We start from the raw sequence: 22,080 nt of genomic DNA on the forward strand, positions 1-22,080 counted from the left end.
TGTAATTATAATTATTGTAGTAAAATATTACATCGATATCGTCTGAGAATAAAATAGGTAGATAATTATACTCATTGGGATCATAGTATTTACCTATAGCATGATAATAATATAATGTTATTGTTGCGTAAATATTTTTTTTCAAAACATCGCATCGCCAAACATTTTTTACGTTTATGTTAAATGCGTCATAATATTATTATTATTATTATTATTTGTCAAATTTAATTAAAGTTTAATAAAAAAGAACTGTTTTTAGTAAATCGATACTGAGCATATTTTATTATCATAATATTGAAAAACATAAAAAAAAGTAATAAAATAACCAATAAATATTAAAAATTTAATTCAAATGACTAGTGGTACATTTTGCATGGCAAATTTCACGAATACTTCTTTCTAATCGATTAGTTGGATTACAAATTAAAAACAAAAACATTTTATTTGAAAATAAATGCGACGACCTCGACCTATAGGAATATAATATTATACACGCATAGTTTATACATACGCCTACTTGTCGTCGAGTTTTTTTATCGTAACGATTTGATGTATGACAATGACGGATATTCGTAGGAAAAGACAATATAGTCGAGTAGTCTCGAAACTTGGTAAAACCCATCAATTTCCTAAAAATCGTTTCAGCATATATTATACGACTTCAGTAAACATATAATACATATGACAGCATTTGTGACGTTAAATGTGTTGGTTTTATTGTCATTACAAATTACATTTTCGGATTGATATATTATGTTCGCACGATAACTTGTTGGTATACCAACCATTCTGTGTAATATCCACTTTCCGCTTAATTTTGTGTTTGTCCAAAACGTTAATAATTTATCGACCTTGTCGAAAACGCGTACAATTAAATTGTGTTTTTATTGTACAAAACTGTGCGCGGATGATGTAATAATTTGTCGGTTTTATGGTTCCTAAAATTGTATTTCCTATATTCCTTTTGCCTACCTACGTTTAAAAATATCTAATAATCGCCCTAGAAAGTCGGGATATCGATCGTAGTTCAGGATTCAACGGTCAGATTATTTGATAATGTTATTGGTTTTTTCCTTTTTTACGCAATCAAAACATTCTAAAATTGTCAAGTACCTACCTATACTTAACTACTGCTTAGCGAATGGAAACGGTAAGCAGCGGCTTAGCTTTAAATTATTATAGTTGTGGACTCTGATTTGCCCATAACGTATCGTATAATGTGTTATATTTTTGTATTATAGATTATGTAGGTACCTACGTTGTTGGTGATTATAATATGTATGAATGTATGATATGATGAATCCATAACTACAATTTGTCTTAAATTATGGGGCGTGTGTAATTTGCGTCGAAAACAACTAACCAAAAAAATATATATAAAAATAAATAAATATATCATGTAATTTGCGGCACATCTAAAAACTACAAATATATATTTTTCTCATGTAGCGATTTTGTTATTTTGTTGTTATTCAAAAAATCGAATTTAACAATATTTATAAAATTTAAAATTTAATAATTATTTTGTATTTAAAAACGTATAAAATGTTCAACTTTTGATTTGAAAATGTAAAACAAGGTGTGCCTAAATAGGTTATATATAAATTACTTTATTCACAATAATATCATCAATTAATATACTCAGTAATATCATAGGCTGCGACTGACCGTTTTCGCTTAAAATCGTTTTTCTTATACAATGATTTTATATCATTGAAATCAAATTTTACACCATCCATTACAGTGACCCACTTGTAACCTACTATACAGCAGAGCGACACCCACTTTCTCACCTTTTTATAATTACATTTCTAGAAAATTTTTAAAACGTATATAAAGTAAAACAAATAATTGGTAATAAGTAGGTGTACTTTATGTATATATGTAAAATTTAACAAGTAAAATTTCTTTTGATAATAATACATATACAAATTTAAAAATCACTAATTAGTAATATCTATTATGATTATTCATTGTCCTATACATTATTCTTTAATCTTCGTGTTATCCGTGTCTTACATGCCTAAAACAAATACATTTTTAATAATAACTATGATGCTTATTATACCCATCGTACTCACCTTTTTTCTTACTTTATACTTTAAACTATAGTTATAGCTTATAAGCTTTGTATATCAATTTTCTATTGTCTTCATATATTTATTAAATATTATTTTTTATATATTTATCAGCTGGTAAATTCCAACAATTGAAGTTGAAAATGTGGCGCAGATTACATATTCCATTTCGTTTTCTGTCATGGCACAAATTACCCAAATTAATTTTTAGATGTGGTGCAAAATACACGTTATATTTTTTATATTTTGGAGCAAATTACATACGCACTTAAACCTATTGGTGCAAATTACAAGTAACAAAATTGGCGTAAAATACCATGTCCCAAATAATGTTTAATGTAACGACAAAATGTAAGTAGTGATAAAATATCGAAACAAATTTTCCATCAATTCCTCAATAATGAAATAATCAATTCAGTCATAACTCATAAATATTTACTTAAGGATTAGCCGAGTTGAAAATATTTACGTGCACTGGTAAATAAAATAAGCCGTAAACACATAATGCATGCGATTTAAATTGAATATGCATTTGCAGTGGTGTACAAAATACTTCGTAAGAACAATATGATAATAAATATGTAAAATAATAATAATAATTCCATTTGAAATGTATATATTTATAATTTATATAACTAGCACTAGGCTACTATCCCTATACCAATTATCAACAATACATTATAATATTTTTTTCAACCAAAATATAATTCTTATAAGATTATATTAACCATTTATATTTGAATATTTTGTCGGTGGTTATTTTTTATAGTTCAGTTATTCATTATCAATAGCTATCGCAAATATTTAACATGTCCATTTATAAAAATAAAATCAACATTATAAATGTTAAGAGGACGTCACACCCACATGTGTGTCTCCGTCTTACAAAATGTACAATATAGCAAAGACTGTTTTGCGCGGGACAACTTTACTCTCTCTATATGACTATTTTTATAGTAGAATTACCAAAATTCCACAACGCATTGGGAAGAACTTTATCCGTGTCGTAGGGTTTTTATTATTAGTATAAAAATAAAAACATTTAAAGTTATCAGTTTGAGAACATAAGGCAGTTTTTTTCATTTAACTGTTAAACATTATTGGTTAGTGCTATCAAAAAAATGAAAACACTACGACACAGATAAAAGTATTCACTATGCGTTGTGGAATTTTGGTAATTTTACTACAAATACATAAGGAGTAAAGTTGTCCCGCTCAAAACCGTTTTTTCTATATTGTACATTTGTAAGTCAAGAGACAACACAATATATGCGGGTGTGACGTCCTCTTAATCATGATTGTCATTTCTTTAGGTGATAACGGTCAAAACCGTTTTAGCAAATCTCTTAATATTTAAAAGGAGTCCAAAAATGGTTGGATTTTTCAACGACTCTACTTCTATATAAGCTCTTAACGTTAATTTTGGATTAAATATGGTTATTGTGTAGGTAACGAATACATTTTTTTCATTAAATTTCAATATGAAAATATCACATTTTCAGAATGACATAAGTACACAACCTACATCGGTAAAAAAATTATAATTAAAACTTAATGGATTTTGAAAGTTTTTAATTGCGCAAACGTGCCGTTTCGCTATGATGCAATAAGTTTTTGACGTTTTACATTGGAGCTAAGCTCGACAAACGCTGTAAGTTTCTGGAATATTATATTTCTGAAATAGTCCTGTTAATAATATAACGTGCTTATGCCTCACTTTTCTAATAAATAGCTGTGCTAAATATGAGTAAGTAATGGCTACATAATATATTATTATATGCATAAAATAAATGAACAATTCGCTAATAGAAATTCTGCAGATTGTTTTAGATTACATAAAACTAGGTAGTATAAGTATGAAATTACATACAACAATAATATATATAATAATACCATACTTACTATATTATTATTATTATTATTATTATTATTATTATACTTTCAAAACTTTACCAAAAATGAAAAGTTTCAGTTATCATTATTGACGCAGCGTTCATCATTGTTTCCATTTTCCGCATAATAACCGTTCGCAAAATATAACCTCAATATACATGTATATCAATATACCTGTCCTTACACCTTGTTAGAATAATATTATAATCTATTCATTGAATACATTATATAGACTTTCAGAAAAAAAAATAAACATAGTTGAAAATAAACATTTACCTGTACCTATATCTCCGGTCGTGGGATAAATATTTTCCAAACGCCTTTGAATATCGTAATATGTAAACAACTGTTACGATGAAACTCAAATAATATATGTATTATGTATGCAGCCTTCAATGTATACATATATGTATGTGTGTTCGACAGCAAATTTCTATGCATGAACTATTTTTAGGAAGGTATATAGAAAAAAATATTCATATTTTTGTTTGTATTCATGAATAATGAATATAATATGTTTATAATAGGCTCTAGCACGAGGTTTATCAAAGTTAATGATTATAATATTGATAATAATACTGTTCTATATAAAAAGTGGATTACAGAAAGGTATGTTGTAGGTAATTTGTAATTTGTAATGCTAAAAACGATAAAACGACGATAGCGTCAACAAAATATAGTTTTGTTCGGTGTTATAATCTAATAAACAAACATTACAAGACTAGACCCGGCCTATACCAAGTTATAAGTTTAATTAGACATGTACGATGTACCTACCATGTACTTACTTAAACGTAATAATTTATATTCTAATATTATAGTAACTCTTTAATCAGGTGAATAGGTGTAACAAAAATTTATTCGTTTTTCTGCTTCTTGTTTACACTTATGCCTTATTGCACGACTAATTAATCCAAATTAATATTATTTCATAGCTATTCGTAGTTTATTATTTTTACACATACCCGAGTCTTATACCTCCGATGAATTAATAAAATAAATTATATATTCAACATACAAGTCGCATTCTTTGACTATGATTTAGTGATAACTGATAAGTGTATCTTAACATTATACAACTGAAACATTGAAATGAAAGGCTCTGTCTAGGTACGTGTGTTTGAAAAATATGTTTAAAAATTAAAATTAAATTAAACAACTCCTATATCTTGAAAAAATAAGATTTATTTTAATATTTTGTTTCAATATATACTAAAAATTAATATAAGTAACAACATTTTTTAATTCAGTCATTTTTTTAGCTGTGCTTTGCTTATAAATTTATAAATATGTAAACAATTCACAGAAGTGGGCTCTTTTTTCTCATCATTGAATTAATTGGTTTGTATTAAATACGCTTATGATAAGGTTTCACTGTACATTTTATTGTTCTTACGTGCAAGATGAAATAAGTTTCATGAAAATCACAATATTATATATATAAATATATTATATGACCACGTAGGGTGGTAAATCCATCGATCGAGGTTTGGCTCTATCTGGGTGTATTGTTAAGGTCACTGGGGACCGACGGGGTGAAGTACTACTCGCTGTATATAAGCTGATAAAGTTATATATACCGCGTTGGACGCGTGTAAGGGTTACCAAAGGGGAATATAACTTGTGTAAAATAACGCTTTTCGAAACATTGATTTTTTTTCTTCTTACAAATACGTATACGGACATGAGCTTGCAGCACGGTTTACATACCTACACCTACTTCAGCGAATGAGTCTGTGCACATGCACAGCCGCACAATAGTCGAAATAAATTAAATAATATGTCGATATATGGGGGGGGGGCTTAATTTATAACAGGGTTGCCCCTACAAATCCCCCCCCCCCACGGACCTTCGCTGTGTATACTGTATATAATTGATGGCGTGTTTTCAGACTATACCTTTACGATTGACTTGTTATACTGTTATAGTATGGCCAACACGCCATTAATACATAAATTATCTCACAATGCATTTAAACAATTTTCAGCTCCAATGCCGGAAAGATTTAAGAAAATCCGCGGTGCCAAGCCCAAAGGTGTGGCCAATCGAAATCGAGGTCTAAAATGGATCCGACAGAACGCCGTCGAAGGCGTAGTGTATTTCGCCGACGATGATAACACTTATGACGTCAGACTGTTCAACGAGGTTAATATTTTTATTTATTTATTTCACGTGCCGTTGTCCACTTGTACGGTTTAATCAGTAGGTAGGTACTAGTATTTATAATTAATTGTATTACTTTATGCTCGCCGCTCGACAGTTGGTTGTTGTTTAGTACAAAATGAATTGATTACAAATAAATAAATTTCAAAGATATAACGTACAACAATAATTGCTTAATCTATACATATTATTTTAACCAAATAAATGGTTAAATTATATTATATTAGCATGTACAATCAATGGAAATTGTATGCTGTTAACGTAATGTATATTTATTTATTTTTTAATAATAGTATTTGAACTGTAAATATCTAATCATTATTTATTGAACCATAATTGAGTTTTAAAACTGACAAAGGAAATACTCTCTATACATTTTCTCAACTATTTTTATTGTGAGTGTGTATAATATTATCATACATTGAGATATTTTTATTTAATAAATATGGTAAGTACCTCATAATAGCCCAAAATTCATAAATTACATAATTTACATTCAATATATATTTAATATTTTTTGGCAATCACACTTATCCGTGGTAAAATATTACATGGTCGGGTTATATTATCCTCTTATCAGATTTCCTATGAAAAAACAACGGTCCTTATTGTCTGTGTTTATATCATACAATATTAGAAAAACTGTATCACAAAAACATAGTTTTAAATAATTTTAAGTGGGTTGAATTACAAAGTTGTAAAAATAAATATAATATGAAGTTAGTACTCTCTTAATGGGGACTTCCCCCCTCCCCCTATTTACAGAAATGAAGATACTTTTATATAATTCTCACTGCTGCAGAGTTGTTAAGCTTATATATACTTTTTCTCCGAATGAAATGAAGGTACCTGGGTACAGTGTATTTCTTTAATCTGATTCGTTGTGTACCTATCATTTTTAAAGCTGTAAAAACACAAACATTTTCAGGGAATAATAATTTCCTTTCCCTATTCAGTATAGTCCTTATATATGTATAAGAAGTAAAGTTGTATTAACCTGTAACATAATTATTATACTTTTGAGTATTTATAATATTCACCAACCCAAATATTAAATACTTTAAAATAACACTCAATCAGTTTTTTTTTAAATTTAAAAATATATTTGCTCAAAAACAATTTTAGCTATTATAAAAACTGTGCAAGCTGCATACACAAAATTGGTTTTTTTTTAAATATTTTTAATTTTTTGTCGAAAGCGTAAGGAAAGACAACATAATATAAACTATTTTTGTTTTCCGTTTTTATTTATTTAAGAAAATGAAACAACATTATATAAATACTAGCCCTTGTAGGTTATTCTAACTACAATTATAAAATATAAAGAAATATATTTTATTAGGATTCAAGTTGAATTATAATTTATATTTGTTAATAATAATGTTATACCTCTATATCAGAGTAAAATCAATTTGTTTACTATACGGAAAATCTTAACTCCTGTATTATTCTTCTTAGAAACGTACAACTTTGAAAGCGATATATTCTGTTCAGAATTGTTTTTCTAGTGTAATAATTATAAATCACGTGCCGAGCAAGATGAGCAAGATGAGCCCTGTACCCGGGCTCTTTCTATCTAGAAAAATTATCTGGTCTAAATGTTTACCGGAATATATATTTGCGGAAAAAAATATTTGTATGCTATTATAATATAACAATGTGTATTAGGTAGTATTATTATTCTTGATATGTTATTTATTGCAGCATGTCTGTAATTTTTGAGTGATACCTAGACACCTAGTAGATGAAAACTAAAGGCCTTTGATATACCACCACCAAAGATAAAATCAACAACTATTGAAAATAGACTGTTTGAATCATGTTAATAGTATTGCAACAATAAAATTAATATAAGTAGACAAATGTTAAAAAAAATAACTTATTGTATAAAATAATTCAGTTTAATAATATTCGTATTTATAATTTTGTATCTTACTCATGTCGTCGTACCTTGCTGGGAGGCCTCTGCAGTCTGTTTAATCTGCATTTTTATTTTTTTTTTATTTAGCATATATTTACCATCAATTGTTCTTATTGTTCTTTTTGTTTGTAACAGATTGAATAAAAAAAACTTATGAACCAAAAATAAGAATAATAATTTTGTATAAAAATAATGTACCTAATTACAGTGAGTTATTTTTTCCGTGTGTACACTGATTTCGAGAAAATAATTCTGCAGATATATTTTCCAGCCAAAATTTTTTAACTATACCAAATGTGTTTTAGTTAGGTATTTTTCCACCTAATTTTATCGACGTTTATTATAAAGCATATTATAATAAATTGTTTTATATTTTCGCGTATTATTTACGATACTAACTTGAGTACATTTTTAATTCATGATGTTATTATGTGTACACAGATGCGTAATACGCAAAAAGTATCCATGTGGCCCGTAGGATTGTGTACAAGGACTGGCCTAAGTACACCAATTGTGAAGAATGGCCAGTTAATTGGGTTTTACGACGGTTGGATCGCAGGCAGGAAGTTTCCAGTCGATATGGCTGGGTTTGCGGTTAGCGTCAAATTCCTACTAGAAGTAAGTTAACATTTTAAAACATATATATTTTAAAAGAATCCCGGAAAAATGACCGAGAAAAAAAAATATACCTACCAAGGAAATAAATAAAAATATGTGGTGACAACTAATAATGATTAATGGAATATTACAGTCTCCGAATTTTCTCGAATGCTCTATACACGTCGAGGTTTATTTGATTTGAAAATGTACAAAAATTAACACTTGGTTAGGAATAACAATTAGTAACTCACTAACATATTGGTGACTGTCAACAAGACTATACTTACTGCATTTTTTCAATCAAATAATAACATAAATAAATAATACAAAGAATGAAAGAAAGTATGTCTAGATAGGGGATATGCAAAAATAAAAACTTATTTTACTCGATGTTATACATGTTATATTTTATTAAGATAAAATAAAAGCATTACAAAAATTCTAAATTAAATATTCATTAAAATTAAATATTCCAATATTTTAAAAATTTTTCCTTAGTCTTTTTAACAATCACCGTTTTAAAGTATAGGTACAATACGAGCGGTTTGATGTACGAAAATATTTATCATTTATATGAGATTTTTTTAGAAGTAAAATACTTGAATACTACCCTGAGGTTATGTGATACTGATTTATCCAGTTATACCCATAGATATTTTTAGTATTTTTATTATACGTTGTTTGTTACTTTAAACTAAGTACAACAGAAAATACATTTGCTAATACAATGGTAAGTAATAAAAACAATATCTCGATAGAGTTTAGTACGCTTGGTTTATTTTTGGTCGTCGATTCCTAGAAATATTTAATAAAATTTGATGAGTAATCCTGCTTCTTAAAACTTATTTTATTTCGTAACTCCTTGAAACGTGAATCATTGTAGTAGGTAATAAAAGTTACTTACAGTTACTTAAGTTACTTTCTTACAGATCACTATATACGTAACATTTTTATGGTATTCATTTGTTTACATTGTCACATTCAAAATATAGCGTTTCTGAGTGGTATTTCGGTTTATGATTTATAAAGTTTTTCAAATGAGTGCGTAAAAAAATCATAGTTATTGATTTTTTAAATTTTAGATTAAAATTCCAAGTCTTTGCCTAAAGTTACATTATTTTATTGAAAAAACTAAAAAAGGTGATATGTTTACTGGGTTGCAACCCGATTGTGCACTGACACAATCAAACAATAGGAATCCAAAATACGACACGATTGATCATAGAAATACGTACAATTTTGCATTTTTATTATTTATAAAAAAAATATGTGGGAAATGTTTTTTTTACTAAGTACAATATTGTCGTTGTTTTTGTTCTTTAAAATTATAAAAAATTCTTTATAAATGTCATTGTATTTTTCTTTTTTACTAAATACAATATATTATATAATATTACTTGATATAATATGTTCATTAAATATTGTAAAAACACGTCTTCCGGTGACTATTAGGCAATTCAAAAAGTATTTTTCGTCATCTGTCATATATAGCCTTACGAATTGTTTTTAAATCTTTATGGACAATTAAATATAGTTTAAATTATTTAAAATTCGTTTCTGATCAATTTTAAAGATTGAGTTGACAGTGACTCTTCAGCACGTATTTTACAATGTTCACGTAATACTTGCCTTTCTAATTTATTAGGTGAATTTCCTACATGATTATGTTGTCCACTTGACTTAATAATAATATTTTTATCTGGCCCAGAATAAATCATAGCTGTACAATTATTTTTCTTGCATCGCCATTTTAATAACTTGCCTTTTTTTATGAACCCAATAAATCTATACTTAAAAGCTCCAACATTTTCCAATTCTTTTCCTCTCTCTGATAAAATAACTTTTATTTCGCTTTTTTCCATGGTGTTTAAATATGTAAAAAAAAATTTACTTAAATAAAACGGTGTAATGCGTAACGACGAAAAGCCTTTATGATAATAATCGCCATGCATTACAATTAGAATATACCTCAGATACGACTCGTAAAGCTCAACGATATATAGAATAAAACGTAATGAAACGAACGAACGAACGAATAAAACGAGATAGAAGAATTGGCAACGTTTCATTCGTTGGACAGCGCTCACTCGGGTTGTTAAAAAATATGGACCGTATATAATCGGGTTGTTTAAAAATAGGGACCGTGCTCAATCGGGTTTCACCGGTTTACTGAAGATATAACCCATGATACCCTGAGGATATATCCTCCCATCATTACCCCACTTTATGCACCTGGCTTTATGTAGGTACACAACCGCTTTAAAAGTTGACAATTTTCGCACATTTCCATATTATTTTCTGGTTTTATAATAATCCATTGACTTATTATACCCCGTGCATTTAAACTTTACATCACACTCTGTGGTTTGAATATGAAATGACAATATGACACCAAACTGTTTTTTCCCATACCTAAATAAAACACTCAAAATTTAAAATAGTGTCCAGTTCCACGTATATTAAGCCGCCTTATATGTATGCCTTATAATATTTGTGTTACGCATACCTAATTTTTAAACTCTAGTATGTATGACAACATTACGTTGAGCGAATACAACATATTATTAAGTAGGTATTTAAGTACCTATTAGCTGCTCGATTAGGTTCTTGATTTAAAATAAATATTGTGACTTATAAGTACCTATAATATTAGTTTAATACAATAACGCATATATTATGCTAAAAGTATTCGAATAAATTTTATTTGATTGCCACTTAAATAGTTTAAAGTACTTAAATTTAATTCTAAGATAAGCACAAAATGTTAAGTTTGCCTTTAATATTTTATATATTATTTTCCCAATGTGACGAATAATCTTTTTGATTGTCCGTGAAGTTTTAGATCTTCCAAGAAAACCTTGTATCGCATCAAGCTCTTCGCTAAATTGTTCATCAAATGATCAAATTACTTCAGGCAGAACAAAAATATCAGAGAATTGTTGATCAAATTATCTATAAATTATCTTAAATTTGTTTTTTTTTTTTTTTGAACATTTAAGCTTCGACAGCATAGGTCATTAGCTTTTAAGATATATACAATTAAAATATATAAACTTTTGAAGAGAAAAAAGAAATTTTTACAATATTAGTGGCTTATTTCTAATTAATTATATGTTTTTTTTCTAATTTTGATGCCTTAAGGATCTTAAATGTGTGTACTTGATAACTGATTGAAATACAAACAGTTATAAAAATACATTTCAATAGGTAGGTAAATAAAATTAGTGAATGAAATAATATAAGTTATACAATTTTAATATCCGCATAGTTCCCAGCACCTATACAAGCATTAGGTTAGGTTAATATACGCATATTATAGGTACATTATTTAAACCGTTACTTGTGTATAATTATAATATTCTACATAAAATATATTTGTTCTATACGGATAGATTCAAATATTTATTTTTCATGTGTTTTTTTTTAGAGACCTAATGCTCAAATGCCTTACAAACCAGGATTCGAAGAAGATGGTTTTTTGAGAACCTTAGCTCCTTTTGAACCCCATCAAATTGAACTAAAAGCAGATAATTGCACCAAAGTAAGTGCAGGTTACTTATAATCGGTTAATTCTTTCAATAATATACTTTGATCACAACTCGGTGGTCCAATAAGTCAATGTACAAAAACTGTAATAGTGTTGTTACCTAATATATAACGGCGTATTTTATTGAATTACGTACTTAGAATTTAAATATATATTTAATAATAATAGTATCCAATAACACATTTTTTAAAAACGCTTAATTATTTTATGGCCATTTTGGATATTGATATAAATTAATGTACCTACCTACCTATTTACTAGGTTAATGATTTAAAAAAAACACCTACATAGTATGTAATATACTATATACCATTATTACCTCTACCTATTCGTTTAATATCTATGTTCAAACAAATCGTATAGTTTGTGTTCTACTACGTTAAGTGAACGTTTAAGTGTACGTGAATTGTAATTATCCAATAGACAAAAGAGATGGTCAAATCGTGGTCCAACCCTATATAGAACCTATACTTAATCACGATCACTATTTTTTGCGGTCACAAAACATTGTACAAACTAGAATATGGGTCCTTCCTCTTCATAAATGCGAGTTCTTCGAACTTAAAAATGATCGAAACAGTGCACAATTCGGGCCTAAGATTAGTCTCTGGAGCATTTCGTTCGAGCCCAATCCCCAGCCTACTTAACATTACTCAAACCCCCCCCCCCCCCCATTTGTCTAATAAGGAAAAAGAATGCCATGCTTCTAGCCGCCAGGCGTACACAAAACAACCTCCCCATACATCAAGGTATCGAAAACCTCCTTCAAAACACAAATATTGATATTTCCGGAATTATCAGACATGAATGTCCCCTCACTCCCCCGTGGATCATGGATTTCAATATAAACACCACATTATCCTCACTCCCCAAAACCGATACTTTGCCCTGCATATACAGAAAAGAATTTCTTTCAATCTCGGAAAATCACCAAGAGCATACTAAGTTTTTCACCGACGGTTCTAAAACAAACTTGGGTGTAGGAGCAGCAGTGGTATATAACGAAACAAAACAAATGTTCAAGCTACCAGATTTCTGCTCAGTCTTTACAGCCGAAGCAACTGCGATTTCCCTAGCTCTCGACATAATATATGAAAATAGAATGAATAAAGCCATAATCTTTAGCGACTCTCTCAGCACCTTAACCAGTATCCTAAATATCCACCAACCCAACAGTATATCCGGAAAAATCCACAACCAGATACACCGCCTCAAATCCAATACACAGACCATCATTTTCTGTTGGGTTCCTAGCCACGTCGGAATCCGAGGTAATGAATTGGCCGATACTTTTGCCAAAGAAGCCATCTCCTCCCACCTCTCCCGACAAATCCACACCTGTACTTTTCAGGACCTCAAAACTACCATCGACAACCACATTCTAGCCCAATGGCAGATCCTATGGTCAACTCTACACACCAAGCTCAATAAAATAAAGCCCACAGTCTCCCCATGGCCATCCTTCTTATTACCTAGACGCCAGGAAGTAATATTAAACAGACTTCGGATAGGCCACACATGGGTGACTCACAAACATCTTATGGACAGATCCGAACCCGAACAATGCCAAACTTGCGGTGAAACCTCCACGGTTGAACACATAATATGTCACTGCCGTAAATTCGCCGACATCAGAATTAACCTCAACATATCAGACAACCTGGAAGAAGCCCTTAGCCCACAGTCTATCAACATAAAGCAAATAATTAACTTTTTAAAATTAACGGGATTATATCACTTAATATAACCTAGATATTTCTCAATCATACTGTTCATTATTATGTACTCATTTTTCTATTTATCTTTGTATCTATCTATTGTTATTTTCATATTCTATTGCTCTGTACATATCACTATTAATGTTTCTTTTTGTTAAAAAATATTAATGTTTTAATGCCAATAACCTTTGCTGTTGCGACTTATGTAAATAAAAAAAAAAAAAAAAAAAAACATTGTACCTACGTGGCTACGACCCTAGGTTTAACTGTACTTAAAAGCAGGACGTCTTACCCACATGTGTTGTTAGCTTAAATACTAGATTAGTTCATTAATAACATTATCTGTGTTCTTCGTTGGTTTTTACGATATTTTAATTTTTAAGCGAGTTATGAGTAGGAGGTATGTATACAATATTAAAATTAATTTTATTGCACATTTATAAAATTGAAGTGCTTTAAAATTCCAACCTTGCTCATAATTCACTTAAAAATGAAAACATTGTAAAAAACAAAAAGCGACCACAGATAATATTGTTCTTACCTTTAATTTAGATAATTTACTCTAATATATTATAGTTACGTGCTAGCAACACAAAACTTGAACTGCTGGACACAAATTCGTTGTGTTGTCCACTTGTAAGTCAGAGAAAACTTATTTGGTCGTGACCTCTTAGGATTAAATTGCACTAGAACAACATCCACGTTGCCGCGTAAACGTTCTATATTTTTTACGTCGACCGTGATAATATGATAATAGGTAGATATGCATTATGCATGATAATGACAAAATATGCAAACATATACACAAAACGTTCAAAATATGCAGAAAATGCGCAACAATTAAATAAAACATTGATAACAAGACAAGTATAAATCAGGTCTAATCAAATATCCATCGTAAATCACGGCAGTGGTTTCTTTTCTTTGATGGCAAATGGCTGTATGGATATTAGAAATATTATTTTCGGCTGTCAAACATTTTTCGGTTATTATCTCAAATCAATAGTTATTTGATATGTTAATTGTCAGATTTATAGTTTAGAGAAAAGAGAAAAGAGAAAAGAAGAAACAGATTATTTATTTATTAAAAATGCATAAAATATGCAAATTATATGCTCTAATAATAAACTATGCTTTAATGCCTGTCTTTACTTATGATATTTGGCACTCTTTTTTTTTTCATAACAAGGTGATAGATAGGTACTTTTATTAAAAACTGTTCGAGCGTGCGATTAACCCTGGTCGTTTCGTAGGTGCGAGGAAAAATTATCTACGAGCTCTCTCGTTCAGGTCATCCATGCAGTATTTTTGGCAGGTTGGGGAAGGGGGGGGATTTAGAGGTTTTTTTTTTTATCTTCAACTCGCTGAGAATCATGTGCCAAAATACAGATTTTCACCGTGGGCATAACGTAGTAGATTCAGTATAGAGAAATAGGCAGGTATATTAAATTTAAAAATAAATTGCGCTAGGTATAGTAATAATATGTATATTCCCAAGTAACACATGGTTGTTAATAAGATAATAATAGAATATATGTTATATACTAATATTTAAAGAATATTCTTCATTCCCATAAAGATCATCTATATAATCATATCATCATATAATGTGATAAAGTAGTCCACGAATAATGAATATCTAGTTTAATTCAATCAACTATAACTATAATATTATAGAGATATTCATATAATACCTTTTACCATTAATATAATATTCTTTGGGTATTTAAAATTAAATTATTATTTGATGATGAGTATCATATTCTATTTATTATAAAACATTTATTCATTGGTTGTGAATATATTAATTTGTTTTAGTTTAAAAAACCTCAACTTGTCAACTATCCTAAAATTTAAAACTTAAAACTCCGGTACTCACAAATGTAATTTAATAAATATTTTAATTAAAAGCACATAATATTAATACACATATATAATTATATGAATGGGTAAATTAATAAAAATAAAAACCAAGTAAATACAAAACATAAATAATTAAATACAATTAAGACATAACATTATATTTTAATATTAGATTGCACATTTCATTAAAATTAAAAAAAAGTTCATATTAAAAGAACTAATAAGTGAATATACAATTAAAAACTGTTCTTTTTTTGGTGGGGGCCGGGATACTTTTAATACTACATTAAAATAATATTACCCTACATAATATTATACATTACTAAACATAAAAGGTATCATGTTAATATATTTTAAGCGCATATTTTTATAGTAAAATTAAGATAAAAAAAAAATAAAACATAATAAATGTAATAAAAGCTATTTTAATTTGATAAAGTATTTAAAGTATTATTTGGTTTGAATCTTTCTACAGCTTTACCTACTTGCTACAATTTCTTGATGAAGTTGTAAATTATCATTGGATTGTTTCTTAAATAAACATAAACAAATTAATTAAGTACCTATGTGGCTATATTGTTGTTTTCTAATTATTAAATAACATAAAATATTATATTATTTACTATGAGTTATGACACCTAAATTATACCATAGGTACCTACTAATAAGTAACGATGAAATAGTGTTTTTGATAAATTTTTTATTTAATTTGTATCCAGTGTAATTAAATTGCTTAGAAAATTCATCCATGATTAATTTTCTTAAGCAGCTTACTCTTTCTTTGAAACTTGCACAGCCAATCATAGTTAACCATTTTAACCCGGGACACAATTTCATCTACAGATAATTAAATCGCTTAATATTAATACTATGATTGGGTCAAACCGTGATATCGTATATTATGTGAATATAGGTACTACGAGAGTTCGAATAGTTTGATTAACATGCTTAAAGACAAACAGAAATGAAAACCCGCCGAAATGTTTTGTTCTATACGCGTTCGGCTGTGCATAATATGTTTGATGGTTTTTGTACATAGATTATTGAGCTAATTTTTCCGATGAGATTTATTTTTGAAAATCATACTTTTGAATTTTTATCAGCACATTTATGTGTCGTTTATTTAACCCACACAATTGACATGTTTCGTTTGTTATTTAAAGATATTAGTGTGGCACACGCAGACGAAGAAGAACGAACCGTCACTGAATGTGGACAAGGAAAAATACAAAAACACAAATATACTTCGCCTGAAGGACATCATAGTCTGACACACTAGAGCCGTCGTAGCTGAAGGATTCCCGTTGTCAACTGTTTTTTTTTGTATACCTATCTACGCCATGTCGTGTGCACATGCAATTTGTTTTCACCATGATCCCCCATTTTATTTTCGTTGAGAAAAACGGGATTTGCTCAATCGCGGTTTTTTTAATTACCTAGTACCTATAGTTTCCCCGGATATTATGATTTCGTCTTTCTTTTGTATTTTTATTGTTTACTGTAGATACATTTCTTTCTTTCAAGTACCTACCTATTGTTTATAAGTTATAGTATGTACATTATTATTATTATTTATTATTATTATTATTATTATTACCTATTATAAAATGCTATTTTTTTTTTGTTAATCGATTTGTTGTCTTAAAATACTAGTCAGTCGTGTTCCCTGACACGGGATGGGCGGGAATGATGGACCCTTACGTTTATGAATCAGTAATATTATTATTATTATTATTTTGTAGGTGTCGATAAAGCTGATAAGCCGAATTCACACGCTATTCAAAACGTTTTGTAAAAAAAGAAAAGTATGGCACGCGGTCGATTGTTATTTTTTAAGCCTACATTTCAACTATCCTAAGGGAAAAATAAACTTTATTTTACATACCTATTTATATTGAGTTTAGGATTTTTAGTCGCAAAAGTATTTTTGTAAGACAAGAGTAGGTATTACTATTGAGTCGTGGTAACCGTTCGGAACGGTCCAATCTCAACGACCAAACGGCTGAAACACGTTGGTAACCGATATGTACCTGTACTGTAACTTCTGTGTATTATTGTGATATACCTACAACTGTGATGTATTTTCGACTACGTGCTGCACGGACGAATGCCAAACGTGCGGTGTAACCGAGAGAAAACACACGCGTGAGCAGATAGGGACCGGGCACGGATCCAGAGAAAAGATCTGGGAGTGGCAACTCGCTTATGAGCACAATATATCGCACACAATTTTCCTCGTTCACTTTTCATTTCAAAAATACCCATCAGATAATAATCTTTTATTTGTATAGGTACAAAATGTTTTTATTATTAATTAGCATAATATAGCAATAATTAATGATCTCTGAAAAAATTTGCAAGTAATTGTTTATGTGTCTGGGGAAAGCCACTTAAGTTCTTCATTCTTTCCTCCAGTATCCGTCCCTGAATATAACCCTACGATTTGTACCGAGCACCGAATTTGCAAGTAATCTATTTTTGCGTATAACGCTTATAGACACAAGCCGAACGTTTTATTTTTCTCGATTGTGAATTTGTACCTATGCCGTGTGGTTTGGGCAACTTAATATAATGTGATTGAGCAGTTTATTTTTAAATATCGTACCTTGTAACAATTTGTAATGTGTTTGGGAAATATTTCATCAATACATTTTTCTTTTTTCGAATTTTATATCAGTACGATCTCAACGGTTTAATACCATTATGAACTATTAAGTATTTATATAACTTTTATTTATGAACTACTCTCCTTAAAATCGGGATTAATATCTTGAATTTGCTTACAAATTATTTTATTTGATTGTGCATGTAATACAAATTTATCATAGTCGCTAAAACTCAATACAATGGATATTATCTACTCGCCCGAACACTTAAAGCCCCAATACTGCCGTCTAAACGTCGTAGGTACGTGATTCGATATAATTGCGAACGTTATCGTGTTTTGAGTAAAATATTAAAACTCCATATTAATGACCACTCTCGACGACAGTAGAGAATACATTACTTAGAACTTTAGCCCGACGCCGGTTAAGCATCAAAGATATGAACAGCCAAACACGAAAAAAATATTTTTTAACGATTGTTTTGCTTCTTTTTTTGTCCACACATTATTTTTGTTATAACGATAAACCGCCAAATAAGTGTTACGAAATTAATAATCCGATATCGCAGACGGCAGTAACTTGCATTGTGAAAAATCCAGCTGTTTTACCGACGTTAACTTTAAGTACCTACTTTGGTTGCGCAGAAATCAAATTTCCGTTTACGCTTACGTTTGTCTATATTACCACTTTATGCATACAATGTAAAATATTTCATTAATTTGAAGTCTCGGGGGCGAGAGAATTAATGATAAAGGAAATTATCCGAACGACGGTTGATAAAAAACGTCGCCAACGTGATCAAGCCAGCGGAAAAATAGCAACATTGTCGCCGTAGGGCCAACGTTTGAGCGACGTTCCTACAATCCAGCTTAATACTAAACACTAATCAGCTCGAGCCCGAACAGTCGAAGTATTTTAAAAACTTACACAAAAACGGAATAGTTGCTGCACCGTTAAGCAAATAACAATCGCGTTTATTGACTTTTCTTTTAAAACAGTAAACGTACGTTTTTTTTTTTTTTTTTACGATTTCGTTAAAAATTACGTAAACAATACAAACATACATTTTCATTCGCCAAGGCCGTAAAACCACGTTCGCGGAATAATTCTCGCTCTGTGCGGGTTATCGGTCATTCGTCGTTCAAACACACGCGCCGTCTGACCGAGGTGCTCGTATCTTAAACAACTATACTGTTGGGCGTTTCGTACGGTTAGGTAACAAACGGAAAAATGTTTATATAAAAAAAAATAGAAACGCACGAAAATCACGACCTACCAGCTCGTTACTTACCTAATTTCGATCGCGTGCGTAGTGCCCAAAAGATCTATACTACGTTTTCGTGTTCGGATTGAATAGAAATTCGGGGGGGGGGGGGTCAGGGACGGTTGAAAAGGGCTGCACGAAAACCGCTTGCACTATTTAGTATTTGACTGCCGGTGTATCACTTTCGGTAAAAAGACACTTACCTACCTAGCTAACTCAGAAATGCAGACTTACGATGACTTTGTGTACCTACCAGTAAAAACGGTGGACGATTGGATTTTGTGCATAAATGGAAGATACAATTTGCCTAAATGTCTCTGTGTTATATATAATACGTTATATTACCAGATTCCTGATTATACTATAGTGTTTGTTGGCCATAATTATTAGTTTGGAAGTTAATCAAAACATTTGTAATCTATCAATTATTTCGAATTAAGTTTTAACATGTAATAATTTATAATGATATTATTCTATATTATATTACGGTAGAAAATATTTATCAAGTTTCCGGTACATAATTGTAGGTACCTTAAGTACCTATGAAAAATAATTACTCATTAAAAATAATAAATATGTTGACTTTAAAAATTGGTGACACTGAATAGATGAGTTATGACTGCAGATGATGGTTGGAAATATTTAGTTATATGTATCTATAACGTATAATATGATTACCATTATAATAGTTGGCTTACCTACCTACTTTGTATTTAAATAATGCGTATTAATTACAATTGAAATCAAAAAAATTATTTTAAAAATTACCTATAATTTATACTAGTCAATGCAGTACCAGCTACTAGGTAGCTTTATTTTATATTATCTAGGTTGACCAAACATATTTTATTTATATAATAATTTAATATTATATTATATGAAACCTATCCAACCCATCTATAGTGAATTATGTTTAAAGTAACTATTAACACTTGTACAATAAAATTGTTCATATTTCCGTGATTTAAAATTTTTATTTTTATTGAATTACCTTTACTTATTTATATATGTATGTACCTATTTATTTATTCATTATTTTTAAACTCAGTGTTACATTTTTAAATTATGATATTCAAACATATCCAAAATTTTTTGACCATATCATCAAATTGTAAAACTAACGAGTAATGACTAAAGTGTATTTTATTATTTTTTTTTTATTATTACTAGGTACATGATATTTTTTCCTAAACATTGTTGTTTTAGTTAATTGTTTATTTTAAATAATTTGTTAAGAAATTTTTACATTGTACAATTTAAAATAAAGCATTATTTTGATATCAGTTAGTATATTTAATCAACAAAATGAAATACATTAAGAAAAAAAAAAATATCATTTATAGGTACTATTGTAATATATTATGTTAAGTATACAATATACATAATGTCGTTTTTTCATGCATTTCACAATAGTTATCAAAATTGTAAGATTGATGTGATATTGGCACTCTTAATAATATCTTTTGTTGTATTTGAAATTAATTCTTGACATATTAATATATCGTTTAAAAAGCACAAATAATAAGCAAACAGGGTGCCATAAAATAAACTTGATAAGAGTTTTGCATGTGATAATCTTAGATGTTGTCAATCGTCTTCTTCGCACAACATATTTTTTTACACCTTTTTATTGTTATATTATACTGAACAAATCTAACTTGTATTAATTATTATTTTACAAATTCTTACGATCCCAATATTAGTGTTCATTTACAACGATAATCCAAATTTAACTGAATGATTTCTCTTAACAAGGATCAGTTTGTAAATATTTATAGTGAATATCTATTGTCCTTTTAATATAATTATTTATCCACCATCATAGAAATAATTTATAATATCGATTTAATGATTAGGTTTACAATATTAAGAATATTTTAAGCTTAAGTATTTAATTTTAGAACTCATCAATAAAAAACATACTTTTAGCTATTTATTGAATTATATCATGTATTACAGCTATACTTTCATTTATAGGTACTTAGACTTACTATCAACATTTAAAACTGTATATGATAACATTTGTAACAATAATGATGATAAATCAATTATACATTTATACCTATAACTACTCAACAATTATAGGTACCTACTATATTATACTTAATACTCATATATGTACGAAAATATTTTGATTTTACAATTATTACTTGCTTAATTATTTATTATATTCTAGCAGATATCAAAAACCAAATACAATGCATTTAAATTAAATTTATTATCATTATTATTAAAATCAAAATTATTATTTTTATATGCATCGTAAATGTTTCTACCTATACATCAAACCAAAATTTGTAATTTTCACCTTCCTCGAATAAATGTTTAACGTAACAAAAACATGTACCTATATCAGATAATAATATATCTAAGTTTAAACTATAAAGTGATTTTAGAGCAAAAATAAAATTAATCAATTTTTTTGA

General features: G+C 28.9%; 1 protein-coding gene across 1 annotated transcript in view; it reads left to right on the top strand.

Moving 5' to 3' along the window:
• LOC132934084 (galactosylgalactosylxylosylprotein 3-beta-glucuronosyltransferase P-like) overlaps positions 1 to 17,676 on the top strand; it is a 66,105-nt gene extending 48,429 nt beyond the window's left edge. Inside the window, exons 3-6 of the mRNA XM_061000366.1 lie at positions 5,960 to 6,117; positions 8,498 to 8,674; positions 12,084 to 12,197; positions 16,948 to 17,676. Of these exons, the coding sequence (XP_060856349.1) occupies positions 5,960 to 6,117; positions 8,498 to 8,674; positions 12,084 to 12,197; positions 16,948 to 17,055 (557 nt within the window). The 3' untranslated portion in view covers positions 17,056 to 17,676. The remainder of the gene's footprint in view (positions 1 to 5,959; positions 6,118 to 8,497; positions 8,675 to 12,083; positions 12,198 to 16,947) is intronic.
• The last annotated feature ends 4,404 nt before the right edge of the window (positions 17,677 to 22,080 follow it).

The sequence above is a fragment of the Metopolophium dirhodum genome, chromosome 1 (genome assembly GCF_019925205.1).
Source record: "Metopolophium dirhodum isolate CAU chromosome 1, ASM1992520v1, whole genome shotgun sequence".
NCBI lineage: Eukaryota > Metazoa > Arthropoda > Insecta > Hemiptera > Aphididae > Metopolophium > Metopolophium dirhodum.